This window comes from Podarcis erhardii (genome assembly GCF_964252035.2).
Source record: "Podarcis erhardii genome assembly, chromosome: 14".
Taxonomy (NCBI): Eukaryota; Metazoa; Chordata; class Lepidosauria; order Squamata; family Lacertidae; genus Podarcis; species Podarcis erhardii.
In genome coordinates, this window is record NC_138503.1 from 37464015 (window position 1) to 37488642 (window position 24628).

The 24628-nt window shown below is 46.0% G+C and overlaps 1 protein-coding gene across 1 annotated transcript; it reads right to left on the bottom strand.

Moving 5' to 3' along the window:
• Positions 1-21305: 21305 nt before the first annotated feature.
• Positions 21306-23566, bottom strand: LOC309329336 (transmembrane protein 100-like). The gene has a single exon (XM_081840150.1). It carries the CDS (start codon positions 23333-23335, stop codon positions 22961-22963), a length of 375 nt encoding a protein of 124 aa, XP_081696276.1. The 5' UTR covers positions 23336-23566; the 3' UTR covers positions 21306-22960.
• Positions 23567-24628: the final 1062 nt, after the last annotated feature.

The window sequence follows — 24628 nt, forward strand, 5'->3', positions numbered from 1 at the left end:
GGCATACTTAAACTCTGGAACTCTCTCCCACAAAAGGGGATGTTTGTTTTTCATTTGCGTGTTAAGCTTTGGTGGGATTTTTTTTTGTAAGTATTTTTGAATATTAAATACAAGTTTTCTAATTTTAAAAAAGGAAAGAAAATGACATCGCTGCATGTAATTAAGCACTCCTTGTGGTTGGGGTGGAGGAGTCTGAGAACAGAGGGGGAAATATGTGCTCCCTCTCAAGACATCCAACGAATTTCAGAATCATAAAGAATTGCCTGAGGCTAGTGTGGTATCTTGACACTTACTTGGAGCCACAAAGGAATTAGGAAAAAGTGCTGGAGGCGTGCAGAAAGGATACATCAACATCCAGAATACGCCATCTCACTTTTATGTCTAAGTGGAGACTATTTTATTCCTCCAACTCATAACAGTTTGTATATATGTTTGGTGCTTTTTCAATTCTTGTACTAAGTTATTTCCCCCTGGCTGACTTTTAGGCAGGTTTCATATTGATTTTATACTGTTTGCGTTGATGCTGGCTGTTTAGATTTCGTTTGTGTCTGTACGTGCTGAACTGTATTGCATGGAGCTAGCTTGTGCCGTTTTAACTTTTTTGAGGTTGCATTTCCATTCTTTAAATAAGCATGTGAATTGCCTAGAAGAGTTAGGGGGCGAGCGGGATAGAAATGGGGCGAATAAATAAATAAAAATATTGGTGGATATGGAAGCATATTTAACAGCACCAAATTCTAAGTGTGCCTGCTCAGAAACATCCCCTATTGATTTCAGTGGGACTTACTCCCAGTTTAGTGAAATCAGGACTGCAGCCCCAGATTCTGGATAGCTCAGTTGGCTAGAGTGCGGTACTGATAATGCCAGGGTTGAAGGTTCAATCCCCATATGGAACAGCTGCATATTCCTCCATTGCAGGGGGCTGGACTAGATGACCCTTGGGGTCCCTTCCACGATTCTAGGATCGTACCAAAGGCTCCCTGAAATGTATCAGAGTTGCTATCCATTCAGAGATAGTAAAAATTTGCCCAGCAGAAGATACTACTTACAGTCCCATGTAATGTTACCTTGTTTTTAAATTCTTCAGTTTTTCCTCTCACTCTGTAATTATATCTCTACACTTCTCAAACAGAAAGACATAAAAGCGAGTGCTTGGGAGATGGGAATAAAAAGCAGATAAAGTCAAAAGAGGGAAATGCAAATAGGGTAGAGGAAAGCATCAAAGGAAGAGGAAAGGCTGTGTGTGAGTATGCGTGCTTTCATTCTCTGCCTTTCTTCAGGGGGCAGAAATATTACCTGTAGAACCTGGTGGTGGTACAAAAGTCATCCCTGTAGTACCAAAACCCATCTAAAGCAATTTGGGGAAAGAATGGTTTATTTTTGCCTCCAAGCACAAGCCCAGAGAAAGGAACAAATAGAGAAAGGGACCTGATGTATTAAAAAGATGCTGTCAGTATCAGATCAAGGATCCATCTAGTCCAGACTCTTATATTTATTATTTCCATTTATAAATTGCTTACACCTGGAGATCTCAAAGTGGATTACAGTACAAAGAAAACACACATAAATATATACAATGATTTACATTATAAATCAAACACATAAACACCATCCATAGCTGCAAAATCAATATTCGTCAATACAGGCAAACTTTGCTCGACCTGGATAGGTCCAGGTACACAAGGAGGGATAGTTCATCTCCAGCACCTGATATTCAGAGGTATATTGCACCTGAAAATTCAGCTTCCATGTAGCTATTATGACTAAGAGCTCTTAGCAGCCATATCCTTCATGCATATATCTAATCCAGGGTTTCTCAAACGTGGGTCTCCAGCTGCTTTTGGACTACAATCCCTATCATCTCTGACTACCAGTCCTGCTAGGGATGATGGGAATTGTAGTCCAACAACAGCTGGTGACCCAAATTTAGGAAGCCTTGATCATATTCTTTAGCAATTTGCTGGGTCAGGACCCACTACTGGGGTTGTGTCCAGGAAAGAGAGAGAGAGTTGGATTTTATATCCCGCTTTATCACTACCCTAAGGAGTCTCAAAGCGGCTCGCAATCTCCTTCCCCTTCCTCCCCCACAACAAACCCTCTGTGAGGTGAGTGAGGCTGAGAGACTTCAGAGAAGTGTGACTGGCCCAAGGTCACCCAGCAGCTGCATGTGGAGGAGCGGGGATGAGAACCCGGTTCACCAGATTACAAGTCTACTGCTCTTAACCACTACACCAAACTGGCTCTCAGTGCTGCCAGATCTGAAAGGGGCCTTGGCAAGGGCCCCTCCATGCCACCCTGACCACTGTCCCACCTCTGCTTTCTCTCTGCTGCTGTTGCCACCACCATTTCTCTCCCCCATGCTTCCCGGGCTGCACTGCCTGCCTCGTTATGTGGTATTCACATTCTCCTCTGGGCCAACCAGACCCATCCAGATCACCAACCAGACCCATAGCCAATTTGAAAATGAAATGGAGAGGAAGTAGGATCCTACTTCCCCCTCAGCTCAGTTTTCAAAATGGCTGCCACCGCTGAGATTTCAGTCAAACCACCACTCGGAGCCACATGGCTGGATTGTACAGTGCATTTTTGCCCCTTTATGCAGTTCCTTTACAGAGGGATAAACAGCAGTCAGGGATCTCCTCACTACATTTTGATCCCTGAGGTGAAGGAGATGATGGGGCCTCCCCCATCCCATGTATAAAATCTGACCAGGCTGGCAGGGACAGATCTACTATGAAACTCCTCAGCAGTGGCGCCCTCCCTGTGGGACGCCCTCCCTTCAGATGTCAAGGAAATAAACAACTATCTGACTTTTAGAAGGCATCTGAAGGCAGCCCTGTTTAGGGAATGTTTTTAAAGACAGGTTATTATTATTATGGCATAATCTTGGAAGATTGTATAATCCTAGAAGGGAGAGAGGCTTTCAGAGAGTGTAACTATCGTGAATGGACCCTGCATTTCTGAATTTTCCACTATATTACTGCTGGAATTGGTCCAGAGGGGCAAAGGTGATCAGCAGTGAAAAAGAGATGGAACCATTCAAAGGCGCCTCAAAATCTGGCCATTACTGGCAGAAAACCTACTTTTCTCTCCTTTGTCAAGGTCTCAGTAACCCAGGCATTATATTGTTCCAGGAAACAGGCAGGACATCTTAAAGAAATAGAACAAAACACGTCTAAGAAATCTGGTTTCGTTCTCCCACTCTTTCCAATAGTCTCTCCAACAGGAAAAAACCCATAAAAGACCATAGAAGCTTCTGGCAGCCTACTGACATTTGAAATGTCAAAGCTATTTTTACGGCCATCTCCCAAAATTCTCATCTCTCCCCCACACCAATCGCTGAAGATATCCAGGTCTCATCGGCTTCTCAGGGCTAGCTATCTCACTTGTTTTAAAGGGGGGGGGAGCACACACACAGAACTCTTCCTATTTCAGAAGTAAGTCAAATAAACTGGGACTTATGACAAACAGAGCCCAGGAAGATTCCAGATCCTGTGTGGGAGCGGTCAACTACAGGAAGTGACCGGCCAGAATTAGGAGAGAAGTCACTGCAGGTTCGTTTCAGATCTTGAGGTGGGGATGTGTATTTGTTCTCAAATCCTTACATTGGCCAAGTTTGTGTGACATGGTAAGCCAAGGGGGTGGTTCTAGGGCCCATGGCACCCAACCAGTAAAGGATATGAATGTGGGATCTGCCAGAGAAGGGGTAGGAGGACCTTGCGGTTGGAAGTGGGGAAGAGTTCAGACAATAAAGAGGAAGAGGGTCCCATTGTGCAGTTGCTGGATGTCCTTGTAAGAGGATGAGTTGATGGAGGCAGTTCCTGCCCCACTTCCTGAGAGCAAAATTCCAAGGGAGCTGAGCCAGCCAGGTTGGAGGCAGACTTAAGAGTCGGAGGGCTGGATTCGGGCTTGTTTATTGATTGATTTATTACATCTATAGCCCACCTTTCCTCCAAGGAGCTCAAGGTGGTGTACATTGTCCTCATCCTCCCCTCTTTCTCCTCACAACAATCCTATGAGGTAGATCAGGCTGAGAGCAGGCGACAGCCCAAGGCCACCCATTAAGCTTCATAGCTATAGCCCAGCAATGCTGGAAGGAGGGATGAGGGAGGAATTTGAATCAGTTCTCAAAGGTGAATCTATAAAACCCGCACTTTCTGAAACACCAAAGAACTGAAGCACAGCCATTAACGTTAAAATTCAGAGGTGCAGCTAGCCACAAAAATGCACATATTTGGGCAACGTCTGCATAAAAATGAAAGTAAGAGTTAAAATAACATACAAAATGCATTATATCTGCTTGCAAAAATGTACTGCATACAGAATGTGTTTTCGGGAAGAAATTTGCTCTAAAACACATGAATTTTCATGAGGATTTCTTTTTTAAAAAAGCAAATTGCTTCAGGAATGTGTAGAACTGGATTTTGGGCTGGAAAAATGAGAAACCGAGAGGACTGAAGCGAACAGATCCTTCCACCCTTGTCTAGAGGGCCACAGATTCCTCACCCCTGCTGTAAACTCTAGAAATGGTTTATTTTCATTTGAAACAAACAAACAAACAAAATATTTCACTTGGCATTTATGTGGCAACAGCTCTAAAGATAGCTGAGCAAAAAGAGCCACAATGAGACTTTTCAAAGCTTACAGCATGGATGGGGACCCTGTGGCCATCCAGATGTTGTTAGATTACAATTCCCATCATCCCCAACCATTCATTCATGTTGTCTGGGGCTGATGGAGTCCAACAATATCCAAAGCAGCGGTTCTCAACCTGTGGGTCCCCAAATGTTGTTGGACTACAACTCCCATCATCCCTGAGCTCTGGCCTTGCTAGCTAGGGGTGATGGGAGTTGTAGTTCAACAACATCTGGGGACCCACAGGTTGAGAAAGGCTGATCCAAAGGGTCACAAGCTCCCCATCCCTGGGCTGCAGTTTTAAAAATGCCAGGTGGTTTTGTTTGTTGATAAGCTGCTCCTGGAACACCTGCATTTGCAAAATTTAGTTGCAAAGAGAAGCCCATGGCTGCAGTTGCAGCTTGACATCGCAAACCTTTGCAAACTGCTTTGAGGTTTTATTACAATCAAGTAATATATAAATTTTGTGAAATAAAATAAATAAATCCTATGGAAATTTATTCAGGAATTTTCTTGGGAGGTGGGGGAAGAAGTTAGATTCAGTTCACATATAAAGATGAACCAACCTAATTTGCACTTTTTGAAACAATCTGCAAACGTAAAACACAGCCATCCTTCAAAATACGCACTTGTCTGAAGTTTTCAATTCAATTTTTAAGCCAAATTATACATATACTAGGGTAAAGTGTGAATGGAAATGCCAAGATTTGTGTGAATAAGATGCAGAAATGCATTACAGCAGGGGAAATTACTTTGTAAGCATAGATACATCAGGCAAAACCACACACAAAAAATTGTATATCGGGACTTCCGGGTTGGCGCCATTGCCAAATGGCGGACTCCCTCCGAGCTCCGGAGGGAGCCTGCTCGGCAGGGGCTGGGTTCTACCGCGCCGGCGACGCAGGGACCCTCAAAAACCATGGGCGCTGAAACCCATGGGCATGGTGACTCGGCGGGCACCGTTTGCGCCCCCCCCGACCACGCGAAGGAGCCTTTTTAAAGGCTACGGAGCGGGTGACGGGGGGGGTGCTGTGAGTCCTCCGCTTCCCCTGCCGAGTGAAGCCGCATGCCATTTGGCGGAGAGCGCTGACTGCTTCCATTGAAAATCTGGACTCAAAAGAATAACCCGTGAGTAATTGGAACTTGGATTAAAAAGGGGAGCGAGCGGGGGAGGTGCAAAAAGGAAGTCAGCCTCCCCCCTGTTGTTGAGGAGCTAAAGCAAAGGACCTGACAACTAAGATCGAGTGCAACCTTTTTTTGATAAAGTTATTAATTTCGCGATGGAAAATTATAAACTGGGCTGGAGGAGAAAAGTGGAATGTGAATTAAAATACAACCCCCCCCCCGAAAAACCCCGGGAGCGATCCGTGAGAGCGCCGGGAGAGGAGAAATAGAGGTTTTGACAGCTGTCAAAGGAGCTGCCAAAACTGAAGAACAAAAAGAGAATTTTGTTACGAGGACTTTGCTGGTTACATTTGTTATAAATTGGATATAAACTGTTTAAAACAAGGAATAATAAGTTACTTTGATTGGTGGGTGTGATCGGGAAGGAAACTGAGTTATTATAATCCCTCTAGAGGAGCTGTGGGTCATTACAAGTATTGCTGGCATGGAATTTGAATCGGACTTTTTATCTCCTGGGAAACTGCAGAAATGGAACACTATTTTGTCTACAGAGGTCTACACACTAAAGGAGACAATAGATTTATCTATTGAAGAATGGAAGGGACTTGACCTGCCCGAAGATTAAGGCCTACTGGGAAATGATCTATAATGAAATTAAGAAAATCCTTAAGTGGACATTCGTAAAGAAACCGGAGGCTTTTCTCTTGGGCATGGTAGGCCAAATGATTCCAAAGAAAGATAGAACATTTTTTATGTATGCAACAACAGCAGCAAGAATTCTCTTGGCAAAGTATTGGAAGACTAAAGAACTACCTACTCTGGAAGAATGGCAGACCAAGGTGACTGAATTTATGGGACTGGCAGAGATGACCGGCAGAATTCGTGACCACAGGAGAGAGACAGTGGAAGAGGACTGGGAAAAATTTAAAATTTATCTTAAAAACTGTTGTAAAATTTCGGAATGTTAAGATGTCAAGGGATTTGATATAAAGAATTACAGCTGTAAAAATTTAAGATTAAGAAAATCTTTTAAAGAGAATTAAATATAAAAATGGATGAAGGATTGCTAAAAAATTTTAAAACAAGGATGCAGTGAAGGGGAGGTATGGGGAAGTCGTGTTATGTTTGTTTGTTTTTTGTTTGTGTTGTAAAATTAATAAAAATTATTTAAAAAAAAAAAAAAGAAGAAGAATGGAAGGGACTTGACGTAATGTTTTGTTCCTGAATAACAAAGCCTCTGCAGAGGAATTACAAGCTTTTTGGAATTAGAACATTTGTGCAGGAGAGCGGGGGGGGGGGAAGGAGGAGAAAAGAGAACAACAAGAACAACAAGAATAGCAAGAACTGGACAAAGTTGGAAGATAGACCCCTTTCAAGATAGGACATTCGAAATCAAAGATGACCAAAAGACGGCAAAGATTATTAAAAAGACGGCAAAGCGGACTGGTGAAGGACTATGGTTTAGATGTGGGAGCTCCAGGACAACAGCAGACATTGACGGACATTGGGAACGCAACCGGGAAAGGGGGGAGGGAAATTTGGAATCCAAAGGGTGTTAAATTACATTTTATTCTTTCTTCTATTTTTTTTTTATGTTAATCTGTATTGTATACTAAAGAGGGGAACTCGTGGAAGGGAACAGGTCGATTTTAGGGGATGGGAAAATATTTTTTAAATTGGGTTAATGATAATAACTTTAAAACTTGGGGTAAGAACTTGCTGAATTTATTTGAAAGAACTGGAATACAAGAGGGGGAGGGGAGGGGAAGTCCTGGAAAGATGATATTGAAAATAAGGTCTTAAATTTGGATGTTTTTCTTTTCTGTTATATTTGAAAATTTTTAATAAATATTATTTTAAAAAAAAAATTGTATATCGGTCAGCTTTCACCCCAAACACACAAACACAAGTTTTTGCAAGCGCTTTCAAGGGAATTCTCAGAAAAGTTTGATCCCTTTTCAGGTGAGCAACAGGATGCTCATGCATGTCTGCAAAATCCAACCATCCTGGTCACCCCCAAGGCAAATTTAATGGAGTACATCTCAACACTATCCTGCCCCTTATTTGGTAATTCCTGAAACTTCAGGAAGAGGAGGCGGAGGAGAGGCAAACCGAAGATCAGGGGGTAGATGATTCACGGGCTCTAAATCACTTGATAGCCATGGCTGAAACATATCCTGGTCTGAAATTTCACATAAGATGCTGGAAATGCTGGCCCCACTTATGCAGAATTCTGGACCCTCAGCTCTTCCTAGATGTTTTCTCAAATGAGGAAGGATCTCCTCTATTCCTCTCTCTTAACCTGCGCCATGTTTTCATTCTTGTTCTCCCTGTACAGCCACGTTTCATTTCAGGACCCTCCAGTTTGCAGAGATGACATCATCCAAGGTAATGAGCTAGCAAGGCAGGAAAAAACGAGTTCCACACTCCAGAAAACTCACATCTCAAAAGGGTAGGAGGAGGACAAGAAATGTCACACCATCAGTGCTGAAGGGGTTGAGCTAGCTTGTGTTCTGACTCCAGGGCTCTGTTTTGTTTCCTCTTCTTCTTCTTTAATTGCATGTTGCTTAATTACTGCCGTTATGCTTTCTGATCACTAGCAAGCGAGGACAAAATTGAAGAGGATTATATAAAAAAAAGTTAATGAAAGTATGTAGGAAAGGAAGCAGCAACTGATGAGTACACAAAAGAGTTTTCTTCTATGCTGGCTTGAAATATTTGAAGAACCAAGCCAGGCACAAACTACATGCAACTGGTACACCTTCCTGCCAGGTGGCAGCTGTCATTGTGAACGAAAAGCAGCGGCGAGAGACTGGGATCAGAAGCACGACCCTTTCCCTTCCTTCCAACTGTGCTCTCAGAGGACCCCTCCAAAATGGAGTCATACCCACTCCATACATTTAAAGCATTTTCATACTACTTCAACAAGCAGTGCTGGGAACTGTAGTTCTGTGAGGGGTAAACCACAGTGTGGGTGCATTCTGAAATGCATCATTGATGCAATAACAGTGCATTAGCATTGAATTTAAACTAGACATGGCATGCCTCTTTATTAATTGCTCAGCAATGCTTCCCCGGCGTTATCACATTACAGCCATACCTCGGGTTACAGATGCTTCAGGTTGTGTTTTTTCAGGTTACGGACTGCCAAAACCCAGAAGTAATGAGTTACTTCTGGGTTTCAGCGGTCGCGCATGTGCAGAAGCGCTAAATCGCGCTTTGCACATGCGCAGAAGTGCTGAATCACAACCTGCGTGTTAGCCTCTCTGGGCCCGGCTTCAGCTGGGGAGGGCGGGATATAAATAAATTATTATTATTATTATTATTATTATTATTATTATTATTATTTCCCAGCCCCATGGATGGGAAAGGACCTGGCTGGGGGAATTTCGAGTGGACAAAGGCACTGGCAGAACCCTCTGGGGTTTTTTGGCAGTTACCATAATGCCCCAGTGCAGCCGCTACAATAGGGTAGAGATGTGGGCAGGATGGGGAGAACACAGGGAGAACAGGGGTGGCCCAAGATGCTTTGGTCCCTGGGGAGAAATGCCTCACTGCCTCCCCCACGTTGGGAAGAGCATGGAATTGCAAGGGCTTCCCCTCAAGGAGGAGTCCAGGCAAAGCCTCATCACCCTGTTGGGTGGAGGAGGTGGGAAACCAGCAGCAATGCTGGCTGTGAAACGCCTCCCCTCTTGCTGAGCTGGCAGAGCTTTGCTGCTGGTCCTTCTCTGCCCCTGGGGGTAGGGGAGACAAGCAGCAAAGCTGGGTGGCAGAACTCTGTGCTACGGTGCCGCTGCCACAGCCTACCTTACCTGGGTTTCTTCTCCAGTGGCGGTGGGGCAAGCGGGATGTCTGTGGAGGCACCACCTCTTGCATTTCTTCCACCTGAGGCAGTTGTTTCACCCTGCCTCATGGGTGGGCCGGCTCTAGAGGAGGAGAGCACACACAGCCTCTCCATCCAGGTAATCAAGAAGCAGATGGAGCTCTATCAGGGCAAAAGCACTCCAGGAGAGGGTGGAGCAGAGATTATGGAAATTATAGTCCACCATATTGCCTACCCCTAGACTGTGGGCAGAGTCCACCTCTTGCTGCATGTGAATACTGTGTCTTGTCTGAACCTTATTGCTATCTTCTTCCAAGCAGTGGAGAACAGCATTCACAAACAAAGTACAGTGGTACCTTGGGTTACATACGCTTCAGGTTACATACGCTTCAGGTTACAGACTCTGCTAACCCAGAAATATTACCTCAGGTTAAGAACTTTGCTTCAGGATAAGAACAGAAATCGTGCTCCGGTGGCGCAGTGGCAGCAGGAGGCCCCATTAGCTAAAGTTGTGCTTCAGGTTAAGAACAGTTTCAGGTTAAGAACGGACCTCCGGAACGAATTAAGTACTTAACCCGAGGTACCACTGTAGCTACTTGTCCCCACTAAGGATAGACGAATAAGTCAAATTTGCTTTCTCTCAGTTTTCCAGTTTGCCAACTGCAAATTCAGTTCTCCACATTTCTGTACCTGTTTGCAATGTTCTTTCTCATGAAAATTAATCAGCGTGACTGTTGCTTAACATACACATCTTTGCAGGGCAATTTGCTTGGGCAGAATGCATTTTATGTTCTTTATACCAATATATGCATTTATATGCACACTTTACCCTAGTAAGTGCGTTTTCATACACATTACAAGGCTGGATAACTGCATTGCGAAATTCAGGAAAGAGTGACTTTTGAAAGGATGGCTGGGCTTTGTATTGTTTTGGAAAGCTCGAACTAGGTAAGTTCACCTTCAAATGTGAACTGTTGGCCAAGGCTACATGTATTCCGACTTCACCATCGTGCCCTGATTGCCAGGCTTCTGCAGGATCAAGCCAAAAAAAAGTCTGTGCACCAACTCTCAGAGAGCAGAGAAAAACAACAGGAAGCTTGACTGAATGAAGCAGAGACCAAGGTGAAGAGTGGCAGGTACTCAGATGACTCAAAGGGCTGCTTTGTGTCTCTATCAGAGCAGAAAATTGCCCATCAGATAGATGTGATCAGCCCAATAATGCTCGTCTGGAAAGGCTATTAAGGCACATTACAGGCTGGGAAAACAGGAAGGACAGCTGCCAGGCAAAGCCTCTTAATCCACATCCATTTGCTAGCTCTGTCTATTTCAGCCAAGTGGAGAAGAGGGTAGGGGAAATTACATAGCGACTCTCTCCATGTTAGCAAATTATGTGTATACATAGAATTATAGAGCTCAAGGGGGCCTTGGAGGTCATCTAATCTAAGCCCTTGTCCAGTGCAGAGGTCCTAGGGCATCTTCAGCAGGTGCGGCTTCTGCTAGGCTCATTTCCAGAAAAATTGCTGAAAGCTGCTTTGCAGGCAGAGTCACAATTCTTATCAACTACTGCAGCTAAGTGTGTCTCATTCCTGTTTAATGTCCAGCCTTGGGAAACTTGACTGCCTCCCTTAATCCCACTATTGCTGGCATTGCAGAAAGGACAGCGATGCCCCTTTTCGGATATCGTAGCTGCCTACCTATTAAATTTGAACTGGCTCCAAGAGCAACGGTTGAAATGTGACCCTTTCCGCAAGTGTTCGCCTAAGCAGATGTCTCATACCCTTCGGCTGCATACACACTGAACAGTTAAAGCACATGACTTCCCCCAAAGAATCCTGGGAACTGTAGCTTATTAAGAGTGCTGGGAACTGCAGCTCTGTAAGGGGTAAACTACAGCTCCCAGGATTCTTTGGGAGAAGTCATGTGCTTTAAATTGACAATCTCTTCAACACAGCTCGTGTTCTGCCTCCCCACTGAAACCACAGACTAAATGTCCTGTGAAGAGCTGACCTCTTGTCTTAGTACATGAATTTGCTGCCTCATTTGCCTTTAGTAATAAACATAGCATATTGGAGGAGAGACTTGAAGCTGGCTTCCCCATTGGCTGGTGTCAAACTGACAAGTGACATTAAGCCCCAGGCCCTATTGGCAAACACAAGCAAACACAAACACACACACACACACACATACATCATGGTAAATCTACTTCCAAAGGTAATATTTTACATAAGAAAAAGAGGATTTTCCAGGAGCTGGAGAGAAATTGCCTGGCACAAGGAACTGCTGCCTATCCCGGCTCAAATTCATATATCGATATATATATTTAGACTATATATATATATATATATATATATATATGTAGACATTTAGCAAAGTAGACCTTAAAACTATTGAGATTAACCCTCAGCTTGCCATGGAACAGACTCCCTCAGGTGGTGATGGACTCTCCATCACTGGAGGTTTTTAAGCAGAGGGTGGGTGGCCATCTGTCAGGAATTCTGTACTATGATTCCTGCATTGCAGGGGGTTGGACTAGATGACCCTTGGGGTCCCTTCCAGCTCTACAGTTCTATGATTCTATGAATAGAGAGCCAGGCTAGAGAAGTTACCATTGTTATCTCAGTTTCTTTTTTAGATAAAGGCATAAAAATGTGTTTACCTTGAAATAAAACTAACATTACTGATCTGAGGTGGAGTGGAGGGCTGTGCCCTGAAAGGAGATTTCTCCTTTCTTTTTGTGGTTCTTGAAACCAGATTTGGAGCCAACATCAAACTTAGTCAGACTACTGGCCTATCTAGCTCACTATTGTCTATTGGCAATTATTATTAGCGAGTGGGTGGCACTGTGGTCTAAACTACTGAGCCTCTTGGGCTTGCTGATCATAAGGTCGGCAGTTCAAGTCTGTGCGATGGGGTGAGCTCCCATTGCTCTGTCCTAGCTCCTGCCAACCTAGCAGTTCGAAAGCATACCAGTGCAAGTAGATAAATGGCTACCACTACAGCAGGAAGGTAAACAATGTTTCCACGCATTCTAGCTCTTGTCACGGTGTCCCATTGCACCAGAAGCGGTTTAGTCATGCTGGCCACATGACCCGGAAAGCTGTCTGTGGACAAACGCCGACTCCCTCGGCCTGAAAGCGAGATGAGCATCACAACCTCAGTCGCCTTTGACTGGACTTAACCGTCCTTTACCTTTACCTTTACTTTACCTGTCTATTGGCAAGTGGCTCTCCAGGGTTTCTGGCACAGTATCTGTCCTGGAGATGCCAAGGATTGAACTTGGGACTTTCTGCATGCAAAGATGTTCTGCCACTGAGCTACAGCCCTTCCTCAAATAAACTCCTTCAAACAGAGGACTGTACTGTGTAAAGTACATAGCTGTCAACTTACAGATTTGAAAATAAGGGACCAGCAGCCTCGAAAATAAGGGATCAGCAGCCAAAATAAGGGATTTTAGTCAACCAGCTGAAATGCGAAGTTAAAAGGGACCAGATAATTTGGGGGAGCAGCGCCGGTTTTTAGACCTTCGTTTCCAGAGGTTGCTGCTCAAGACACCAGCTGATGAAACACTGCAATTAAATAACTACAAGCAGCAACCACTTTTCGCACAAAACGAAGTCCAAGCTACGAAGATGCTGCTGTGGTTCTGTGTCTTTTCTCTCGTGCTCCATCTGCAGCTCTCAGTTCCATCAGGTGGGGCAGGAGGAGGGGGGGGGGGAATGGCGCCCAAAGTAAACCCGCAGATCAGACCATGCTAGTCCACCACTACAAATCTATGGGAGAAGCGCTTGCGGTCCTTCTTCCGCTTCCCCCCTCTGTGGTTAGCCCTTGGAACACCCGCCCGCGCCTCCACCTCCTCCTCCTCTCTCTGAACTGCTTTCTCTATGGTTGCCCTCACTCGCCTCTCAAGGCTCCGCAGCAATTCATAGGCCGTGCCAGGCTGCCCATCTCATCTAGTTCCTTTGGCGGCGCAGACGCAGTACGGCATAGCGGGAGTGGCGGCGGCAGCGACGGGCAGAGGGGAGGCCCCAGGCAGAGACGCTCAGTTCGGCGGCCGCAAGGAGGATGGCGGCAGAAGGGCCTGAGGCTCCAAATCTGGTTTCAAGTCCAGTCCCAGCAGGGAGGGGCTCCCGGGGGCAGAGGCTGGTGAGAGGAGGCTGGAAGAGGGCGGGCCGGGCAGCCAAGCAACACAGTTGGAGCCTCCCTCCTCCCTGGCCGGCAGGGAGGGAGGGAGAGGAGCTGCTTCCTTTGAAACCCAGGAAATTTAAGGGACATCATCAATAAGCAACAGCAGCGGGACACGGCGCTGGGATAAGGGAGTTTCCTGCCAAATAAGGGACGGTTGACAGCTATGGTAAAGTAGGACATGTAGGTACCCTAGCAGTGAATAGATTAATGGCAAATGGCTTCTGGGGACCTCTGTTCTTCTCTTCCTTTGCATCATTTCATGTATCTGACGAACTGGACCCAGTCTGCAAAAGCTGCATCCATAATACATTTGTCAAGCTTCTTTGTTGATTTTGCTGTAACAGACTAGCATGGCTACCCCTCTAGAAATCTTTCTGTGTGTTTGTCTCTTACACCCTCCTGTACACCCACACACTCTCTTCCCTTTTCTTGTGATGATTTTTGGAAAATCCATCAGTATTCACACAAATGCAAAACAAAAACGTCTCAGTAAAGAAGAGATTTTTATTTCCCCTCCCCAAGAAATGTGGTTCCAGTACAACATTAGTGAGAGGGCATATGAAAAACAGAAAAATATATATGTATAAAGATTGTATTCATGGCACTTTGATAACAGAAACTGCCAACTTCTTACAGATCCTTGATTTCCCCCCCCACACACACACACCCAAACATTCCTCATTTGATATAAAGAATTTCATCACAAGGGTAGTTATCGTTGTCATTTCAGTAGAAGTTGTGCAACAGGCTGGCAGAGTGGAGAAATGCAACAGTGGTTTTTTAAAGGGTCTGTGCAAATAGAAGAGGGGAGAGGAGCAGGCAACTCTGGAGTCGAAGGCTAAAAAAAAATTAATTGATACATTTCCATGTGTAAAACAGACAGTGTGATCCAGTGAAGGTGTTACTGCAGCTGTCTAATTCCTATAAACCCAGGCTGCCAGTGTCATAAAGCAGTGTAACATCTGAAGTTGGGACTCATAGAAGATTGCAGAAACAACTCCAATACCTTGACAAAATTACAAGATGTGCCCCCCCCCCCCATGTTGGCCCAATGCATTTTGCTGTCTGAGCTGGAGCAGCAAATCTACCCACCACAAAACACACACACACACACACCAAGTGAATGGTACAAATTGCCTTGGCACCTGATAATCCCACAAACACCTTGCCCACTCCTTGCACTCCTTGAGAGTCAACATGCAATCATAACAAACTAAATAGCAAGCCCTTTAATGGCAGCCAGAATTGGTTACCTGAGGCTGTAGCCTTAGTCTGTCTAAACCGGAGCCAGCCCTGGCTGCTATGATATTCCTTGTGTCGCAGCTTCAGATACATCAGGACTGACTCTGAGAGCTGAAGCAGATATAACTGCAGCCAGCTCAACCATGCAAGCTGCAACCTTTCCTGTCTGCCCAAGTAGATCACTACTGGTGTCAACAGTGGTTTGCAGAGGTCCAGCTGGTGCCAGGAATGCCCACTCCACTTCTGATTGCATTTCCTTTCTGCTGAAAGATTTGCAAGAGTAACAGGGGAACAGTGCTTGTTAGAGTCCCCACCATGACCAGATTTTGTTATTCTCTTAAAAGTGAGGCTGGAAAACAGATGAAGTGGAAAGCTAATTGCTGTCTTTTTGTCCACCTAAAAACAAACTGGTGGGATGCTCAATTGGAAAGACATCATAATGGGTACTTTTAGTGTGGACAGCTGTGGTCCACACCATCTCAAAAAAGGGTATCATTTAACTCGTAAAGATGTAAAAAGGGCAACCAAAAGAAAAATGTGGTTGGCGGATGGGTGGGTCAGGGCATCAGAACCTTGAAGGAAAGGCTATAGCATTGGAGTGGGGAGAAAGACAATTTAACAAAGAGACATTATTGCATTTTTAAAAGACTCATGCATGGTGTGGAGACTGAATAGAAATAAATGCAGTTACAGATAGGTAGCCGTGTTGGTCTGCCATAGTCAAAACAAAACAAATTCCTTCCAGTAGCACCTTAAAGACCAACTAAGTCAGTTCTTGGTATGAGCTTTCGTGTGCATGCACGTGCATGCACGTGGTATCTGAAGAAGTGTGCATGCACACGAAAGCTCATACCAAGAACTGACTTAGTTGGTCTTTAAGGTGCTACTGGAAGGAATTTGTTTTGTTTAGAAATAAATGTTTTTTCCTCTGACAAAGAACATTACATCTCAGGGTCAACTAATGAAATTGACTGGCAGGAGAATCATAGCAAGCAAAATGAAGAACTTCCTCACATAGCAGATAAATAACTTGATGGAATTCACAGAACCAAGATATGCTGTTGGTCACTAGCTGAAATGGTTTCTAAAAGGGTTTAGACAAATTAATGGAGGAGAAATCTAATCAATGGCTAATAGTCATGACGGCTGCTGGAATCTCAAGGTTCAGAGGCAGCTGATGGGGAGCAGCAGGAAGGGAGAACAATTGCCTTGAAGCTCTACTTAGGATTGGAAGCTTTCCAGAGATATCTGGCTGGCCACTGTGAGAACAGGATGCTGGACTAGATGGACCTTTGGTCTGATCCAGCAGCCAGGTTCTTATTGTGTTCTGATCAGACTGCACTAAACATTAGGGAAAGTGTTTGCAAAATTAATTACAAGCGTCCATCCAATTACTTGCAATTGACTCGCACATGACCACATATATGTCTGGTACTGGGAAATAATTCAATTCAATTCAAACCCAGAAATGGCAGGCGAGAGCTGGACTTGCAAGGAGACCATCCCTGGATCAGAGTGGGGCTTTGTTTATGCTGCTTAGCCTCCCCACCTAACAGCTGGCGGGGTAGTACAGCAGCAGCAACCACTTTCCCACTCATCCTCCACCTTCTAGTTGTGGATATTTTTAGATGCAATATTTTTTGGTGTGGATTGAAGAAAGTGTGGCAGAAAGGGCATTTAAAGGGTGTTTAGAGGGTGCTCCTCACTTTACACAATTTCACTTATGCATGTGGGGCCCCAGAACGTAAACCCTGCATAAGTGGAGGGGGGGCCACCTGTCTCATTACTGCATTTTCCCTAAGGAGCTCAATGTGGTGCATTTATTTCATCTATTTGTTAAATTTAGATCCCACTCTCCTTCCCAAAAGAGGCCAGGGCAAGATGGTTTTTCCTCTCTCAATATTATCCTCCTAAAACCCTGTAAGGTAACTTAGGCTGAGAGTTGGTGACTGGCCCAGCAAGCTCCATGGCCAAGTAGGGATTTGAACCCTGGTCTCCCAAAGTCATAGTCCAACACCAACCCAGCCTTTCTCAACCTTGGCTCCCCACATGTTGTTGGACTGCAACTCCCACTATTCCTAGCCAGCATGGCCAGTGGTCTGGGATGATGGGAGTAGTGTGCTCTAACCACTACACCATGTCTAGAGAGTTGCATGTTCCAGCATCACTCTGTGTCCCACCAATGTGGAGCCTCATCACCTGGACGCTTCCCACTGCAGCCAGGACTAGACGTTTAAGAACTTTGATTAAGAAGATAGTATTGGAAAGCAAACAAACAATCTTTTGACCCATGTGGTAGTGATGTGATGGCTGGAGTGGTCCAAGCAGATGCTTTTTTTCAGCTGGAGGAAGGAAACCTAGGAAGCAGATGTCATTTGCAAGTAACACCAACTTAGTTTCCATTAAGCCAAGCTATGGCAACGGAGTCCAGTGTGATGAAACCACACCAGTTTGTGCATAAAATGTTCCACCTTCCAAGAACATGGCCAAATTTAGCTGATTAGAAGCAGAGAGAAAAGGTGTGATCAGAAGCAGGAACTCAGCCAAGTTAGAAGGTCAAGCTCAGCACTACAGCCTCCACTGACTGGCAGAAATTGCATTGCCAGCCTCATTGCCTGCAGCAGCACTTACATTATGCCAGCCCTGCAGAGGCATGACTACTAGCAGCTGCCCAATGCCAGAAGATCAGGACCTGCAGATGGGTAGCAAGGCCACATCAGGTGGATCTCAGCAAAGCTGTTGCCGCCATGTTGGATTCCACCTTAGGTTGGCCAGACCAAAGGAGCACTACATGTGTGTCTGGACGAGGATGTGTTCTTCTGATGAGATGCTCGTTTTATCAACATCCACAAGCACTGCAAAGTGGCAGGGGAATGGAATGGGCCATTAAAAATGATAATAAGTTACGTATTTCCTGCCACCCACATGCTTGTGCCTTTCTCCTGCCATACTGCAGGGCTGATTTGCATTTAGTAGCAATGCTAATGGAACACTGTGCTCTGTGAATTGCCATTTTAGGATTCATCACGTGCCTTATCAGCTCTGTAAGGTATAAATCAAATGTGAAAACGGGTCCCATGTTGTAGCCTGGGAGTCAGAGGTGGGTCTCTGGATTCAACCAGACCACTCCTCTATGCCAGGGGTAGGGGGGCGAATTCTGGGCAAACTTCTGGAGGCCACATGTCAGTGCAGGATGGGACCAAAAGAAAAGGCAGATGGAGCAATTAATATAAATTTTACCTGTGCATGGTAAGCTTGTCTCTATACACACACACAAACACACACACACACACACACACACACACACACACCCTCTTTAGCCTCCATGTGTGCAAGGACACATTCCAACCAGGCAAAAACAAAACAAAACCACCCAAAGAGAGTGCAAAATGGGGCCAGTGAGGGGTGTGGCAACTTAGCAGAAGACAGCTTTCTATGTTCATAAATCATCCAGAATGATGAAGCCCAACTTTAATCACCTGCAGTTTCGCCCTCAAGGCAACAGCTGCAGTGGCACAGGGAACTGGCATCTGACCAACAGAATTCCTAGCTGAACTCCACAGTGCCTGGCATATTTTTTGTGTGTCCTTCACTGAAGTTATAAATGCTTGTACAGATTATATATTTCCAACGGCACTGCTTATGTGCTGCAGGAGTGAACCAAACCAATCCAAATAAACAAGGTAACTTCTAGAAGGGGCTTTTGCTGCAAGAGCGTAGGATCCTTGCTTATACTAAGTCAGACTTTTGGTCCAGGTAACTCAGTACTGTCTACACTGACTGGCAGCAGCTCCCCAGGGTTTCAGGCAAGGAATCTTTCCCAGTCCTATCTGGAGATCCTGAAGATTGAACCTGGAATCGACATCCAAAGCAGGTGTTTTGCCATTAAGCTACTGCCCAAATTCAGAGCCAAGTACATGTACATACATCAGCAGTGGAAGATAGCAGAGCTCACCCCACAGCAGAAATAAATGCATGAGATCCCAAAGCTGGGCATATCTGTATGCACCCCCAAGTCTTTTGAAGTTTGTTTGTTGGCTTGTGGACTTGAAGATCATGCAGGGATGTCAACAAAACTGTATACAGATCTCTCCAGCCCAGGAAATGCCATGCATTGCGCTCAGCTGCTGGAGGTGGGGGGGCATATTTGATTACCCGGTGCCCAGAAATAGAGAAAACAGACCTGCTATTGGCAGCCTAATTATAGAAAGTCCGCCTGTCTTTTGCAACAGTGGAACAGCAAGGGGTTAACCATGGCAGGTTATTGCTCTATTATGCAGGCAAACAAAGGATCTTCCTGGGTGAGCAAAGGTCTATTTTCTTCTCTCTTAAACCCCCCCCCCCAACCCCCCAATGGAAACAGAGAGTAACAAAAAGCAAAGAAAGCAGCTCTGAGTTCTTGAGTTACAGAACAAAGCATTAGAAACTGACAAAAGATCCTTCCTGGAGAAGGGAGGGGAGTTGTAAATCCTGGCTTTGTTACAGGCATGGTTTTCATTTAAAGTTATGGAAATGCTTGAGAGGCCTGTCTCTCTGAAACACATGGATCACATATATTAAAAGTGAGAGCTATGCTGCAGAGGAAGCTGCCTTAAATGAAGTCAGGCGATTTGTCCATTTAGCATAGTATTCTCTAGTCTTGAGTAGCAAGAGCTGCCCAGGTGGTGCCTTTCCTTTCCCCTGTGGTCCAACACGTTCCCACCCCTTCCCCGCATATTGGACTTGTTCTCTCTCTCTCTCTCTCTCTGCAATAAGGAAAGTGATGGGGAAACACTCCAGAAACCGCTAAATAAATTCCCAACATCATCAAACCTTCCCACTTCCTTTGTGCAAGCAAATCAGGATGTATGCTCAGCAAACTAGTCCGGAAATAACACTGATTTTTATTTTGAATGAACTTGGGACTTCATGTACAGCCATGTGCTCTACCATATTCCAAGGAAGCAACAGTTATCCCTCACTTCTTTCACTGAGTAGGATCTGGCATAATCTTCCAGCACTTCCTATGCCAAAATGCTTCCACCTGCACCAGTCCACTTGCCATGGCTAGAATGAGCCTCCATGTGGCTCAGCACCACATGTACGGTCAGCACATCTGGTTTCTTACACAAAAAGGTGCCTGCCTCTTCTCGGGTATGAGACCTTATCCTTGAATGGGGTGATAGGAGGCAACTAGACCCTTTTGAGCTGATTCAGCCCGGCCAACCCTGAGGCAATTTTATTTGGCCCCTGGAAGATCTAATCGAGGGGCAGGGAAAGGTTGCTCACGGTTGCATTCATGGAGAAAAGAAGAATGTTTGCAAGCTGGAAGAAACAAAAGCTATGCCAATACACAGAAATTACATACACAAGGACAAAAAAAGGATGTATGTGATATGCAAGATGCAGAATGTGTGGTGCAATGGCAGCTAGTGTCAGACTTATTCTAGGGAGATCCAAGTTCAAATTTCTGGCAACGGACTGGATGGCTTTGGGCCAGACACCATCTCTCAACCTAGCCTGCCTTAGGATAAAAGACAGAAATTATGCAGCTGTCATTTGAGAAAGGCAGAATAAAAAGATAACAATGATACCTTTATTATGAAGCATGTCTACAGAGGAAGTTGCATTAAACCGAGTCAGGGCATTGGGCCATTTAGCTCAATATTGCCTACACTGACTGGCAGAGGCTCTCCAGGGTTTCAGGCAGGGAGTCTTTCCCAGCCCTACCTGGAGATACCCAGGTGCGAAACTGGGACCTTTTGCATGCAAAGCAAATGCCCTACTGCTGAGTTACCTATCAGCCATTCAGATGTTTGCAACAAACTTCCTTATGCCCTCCCCCAGAGGAAAGTCTGGAGGACTGAGCAGCCCCCCCCCCCAAGTGAATAGATGTGGCTCATCCCTGTTTTAGAACTCCAACAAGGAGTAGAGGAGATGACCATCTGGATATGGCCCCAAAGCACTGCTGCTTCTTGTCTGTCTCCCTTCCTGCTCAGTCAAGTTTGCACTTCCACATATGTTACACTTGGGCCAGACATAACAGCAGCACACACAAGCATACCCCCCCCGGGGGGGGGGAGGTTAATGCAACAGCATACTGTGAAGGAGTTAGCCAGGAAACGTGATGTATGTGTGCACACCCTTCGTTCCCAGCCTCGTCCACCCCCACGCCAGTCCTGGCCGCTGCCTTTTTCCGGCTCCTAGGCTTACAGAGAGTCTGGTTTCACTTCTTTTCAGCTGCATGTGTGGATGTGGATGAGCTCCAGGTGCTGAGGAGCCAAGAGAGCAGCTGTTCCCTACCCACCCACCCTCCACTCTTCCAGCCATAGCTATCAGCCAGCCTTGGTATTACTATAGCTCAGCTGAGAATAAACAGCAAGGAGGAGAAAGGAGACCTCCTTTGAATTGCTGGTACACAGCTGTGGTTTGCAGGCCACCCTGCTGGGAGAAAAAACCAGGCCAAAGAAGCCAGGTTAAGGGGGAAAGCTTAGAGAAGTCAGGAATACACACATTCCTTGTTCTGATCCTATTACTTCCCAAGGAGAAACACTGAAAGATCGAACCAGGACATTGAGATTTGTCCCCCCACCCTTTAATGTAGGCATCTAATGCATGATATATTCTCTCTCTCTCTCTCTCTCTCTCTCTCTCTCATGCCTCTTTCAAGCTCAGCTGTTATCCTGTCCTAACTGGGGCCCTGTAAACGACCTGCCCTTTGCATCCTCTGAAACCACAACTCTGATTCAGCAACTGTCAAGCTACAGGTTACATTAATTCTATCAAGAATACCCGATACATTGCTTTGGAAAACTAGTGGAACAACTGTCCGTGGTAGACAACCTCACAGCGCACTCCTGCGTCAGTATATTGCCAATGTGCAACCAACCAGAGGCACAATGCGGACTGCATGGGTTGGTGGCACATGACTGAATTTATAGTCAGGTGGGCAAAGCTCCACCAGCACTAGAAACTTCCTTAGTTTGCAGCACTTTGCGCTGAAGGGCAGATTAGGCCAGCCTCTTCTTTCGCAATCTGGGCTTTACTTCCCAATGAAGAGTTGCCCCGCCATCCCCACAGGAAAGCTGTACCGCTTTGTCAGCTTCAGCTGCAGTTTCAACTGTCCCATGTCTCGTGAGATCTTGAAACTTGACTAGGGCTCTTTTGCTACCACTGTGCACCTTCTCCATCAAACGAAATTTCTTCACTTTTACTTGCAAGAAGTGACGGTATCTGTTTATTCCAAAAACATCCTGACAGTAACCTTTGACCTGGGCTTTCCACCCTGGAAAAGGAGTATCATTCTAGAACTGCCACCAGCTGGAACCCCAGGCTCCATCATCCTTCTCAGCTGGCAAAATCGCACTGTTTTTGTCCTGCAGAAACTTGTGAACTTTTGACTTCACTCATGTTTCACTAGGCAATGCTGCTCCACGATCCTCATTTTAAAAAAAAATAGGTATCTCTTTCTGTGATCAGTCAACAATATGCATAGCTGTGTTGGGAGACGAGCAGAAAGCATCCTTGTGCGAGGAAACGCCTTCCCTGCTCTCATTCTGCTGGTGTGTTTTTTAAAAAGGAGTTTTTTTTCCTGGGGCTCTTTGTAAACAAACAGTTCTGTGTGGCAAAGAAGCTTGCAAACCCAAGGTCAGGGCGACTTTTGTAGGGGAACAGCCTGACGCACAGCCAGCCAGCCCTGCCACTTGCCTCCTGCTTTTCACCATCCTTCCTGGATCGGGCCAATTCCCTTTCACTGTCCAAAACATCGTTCAACACATTCAGTAAAAACAGGACAAATGTTGCCCCCACACTGCCAGGTTCCACTGTCCTTTTTCTCTCTTCCCGAAACATTGGAAGGCGCTGCCAAAGCCCCCTTCCTGGCTCCCCTCATTCTGCCATGGAGTACAAGAAAAAGGTGGGGTTCTTGCCAGCCATGGGTCTACCTGTCGGGGTTTGGGTCTGGTGCCTGCATCACAAAGCCCCCTGTTCGACGGAAGCAGGCTCCTCTTGCTGTTTCTTGCGCTGCCGCTGCCTCTTGGCCCGCCAGCAGACCAAGGCGCCCACCAGCAGGCCCACCCCGAAGATCAGGGTGGCCACCGAGACCACCTTGGCAATGTCCATCTGCCGCCCATTGATGGTGAAGGTGATGCACGTGGCAGCAATGCCAATGACCAGGGAGACGATGCCAAAGGGGAAGACGCAGCGGTACCAGGATTTTTCCGTGCCCCCTGTGGCCAGCGCCAGCTTGTTGAGTGTGGCCGTGGAGTCGGTGGTGGCAGCCACTGCAGGCAGACCCGGCTTCCCTCCTTGCAAGCAAGTGAGCGAGTTGGACTTGCAGCCCATCATCCTGGCAAGGTGCACAGGGGCAGGTGCCCACACGAGCCTGGAGAGTTTGCAGTCACAGCATGGGCTGCAGCCTCCCGCCCCCAGCACAGCTTTCTCTGCAAGGGAGAAGAGAAGTGAGAAAAGCAAAGTCCTGTGTTCTTCCTTGTCTTCCTCGGTCTCTTTCCTTGGGCTCTGGCTGCTGTTGCCGCTGTTTGCTTTCTGCTCTGAGCTGTGGCTTGGAGGACTCTTTTGCCGCAACATCAAGAGGCGATTGGCAGATGGGAGCAGTGATATCATACCTGTGGGCGGGAACTCTGAGCCTGTTAACTGTTTCGGAGGAATTGCAGGCAAACGCTGGGTTTGAGAGAGTCCCAGGGAAGAGGCTGATGCTAACTGGCTTCTAGGATTTTATTCCAGTCTGCTCAGATTCCCTCCCCCCACCCCACCCTCGCACTATTTCACCATACACTTGCTTTGTATCTGGGGTTTATTGATTTTTAAGTGTTCTTAACTTACAGTTTTTCAGCTGTATTTCACCTTTGTAAGTTACTTTGGCCTCTTTACTGCTTTTTTTCAGAGGTGAGGAAACTTTCTCAGCCCAAGGGCCACATTCTCCTCTAGGCAACCTTCTGAGGGCCACATGCCAGTGGTAGGTGGGGCCAGAGGCACCAGTGGTTGGAGCTAGAAATGTATTTTTTACCTTTGTACAGTAGGCAGGTTTCTATGCGCACGCGCACACACACACCCTTCTCATGTTCTGTCCTCCATCTAGACAAGCAAAGGGCATTGTCAGAGTTCAAGGACACATTTTGACCAGGCAAAAAACACTTTGGCTGGAAAGCAGAGCCAGTGACCTGGAGACATAGGAGCCAAGAGGGCTTTGCCCCCCAATAAAATATTTGAGGTGGTTGCCCTCCCCAGTTGATGGGCATTGTCATTCAAATGGTGTGTATGCACTGCATCATGTGACCAATTAAGCAGGGTGGGGCTTACCTGAGGAACCCTCCCCCCCCCAATATTTTATTCAAGTTGGCACACCTGCCTAGAGAGAGGTGGTGTGGCCTGGGGAGAATTCTGAGGGCCAGTTAGAGAGGCCAGGAGGGTCTCAGGGCAGTTCACAGAATAAACCAAATACATAATCAGACAACAACAACCCAATAACCCCCCAATCCACATTTTAAAAGGGCATAGGATGTCAATCAAATCAACCAAAGGTCTGGTTTAAAAGGAACATTTTTGCCTGGCGCCTCAAGCTGTATAATGAAGGCACCAGGCAAACTTCCCTGGAAAGAGCATTCCACAGATGGGGAGCCA

Coding starts and splice junctions, on each gene's coding strand:
- LOC309329336 (XM_081840150.1), bottom strand. CDS start 23,335: ATGATGGGCTGCAAGTCCAACTCGCTCACTTGCTTGCAAGGAGGGAAG.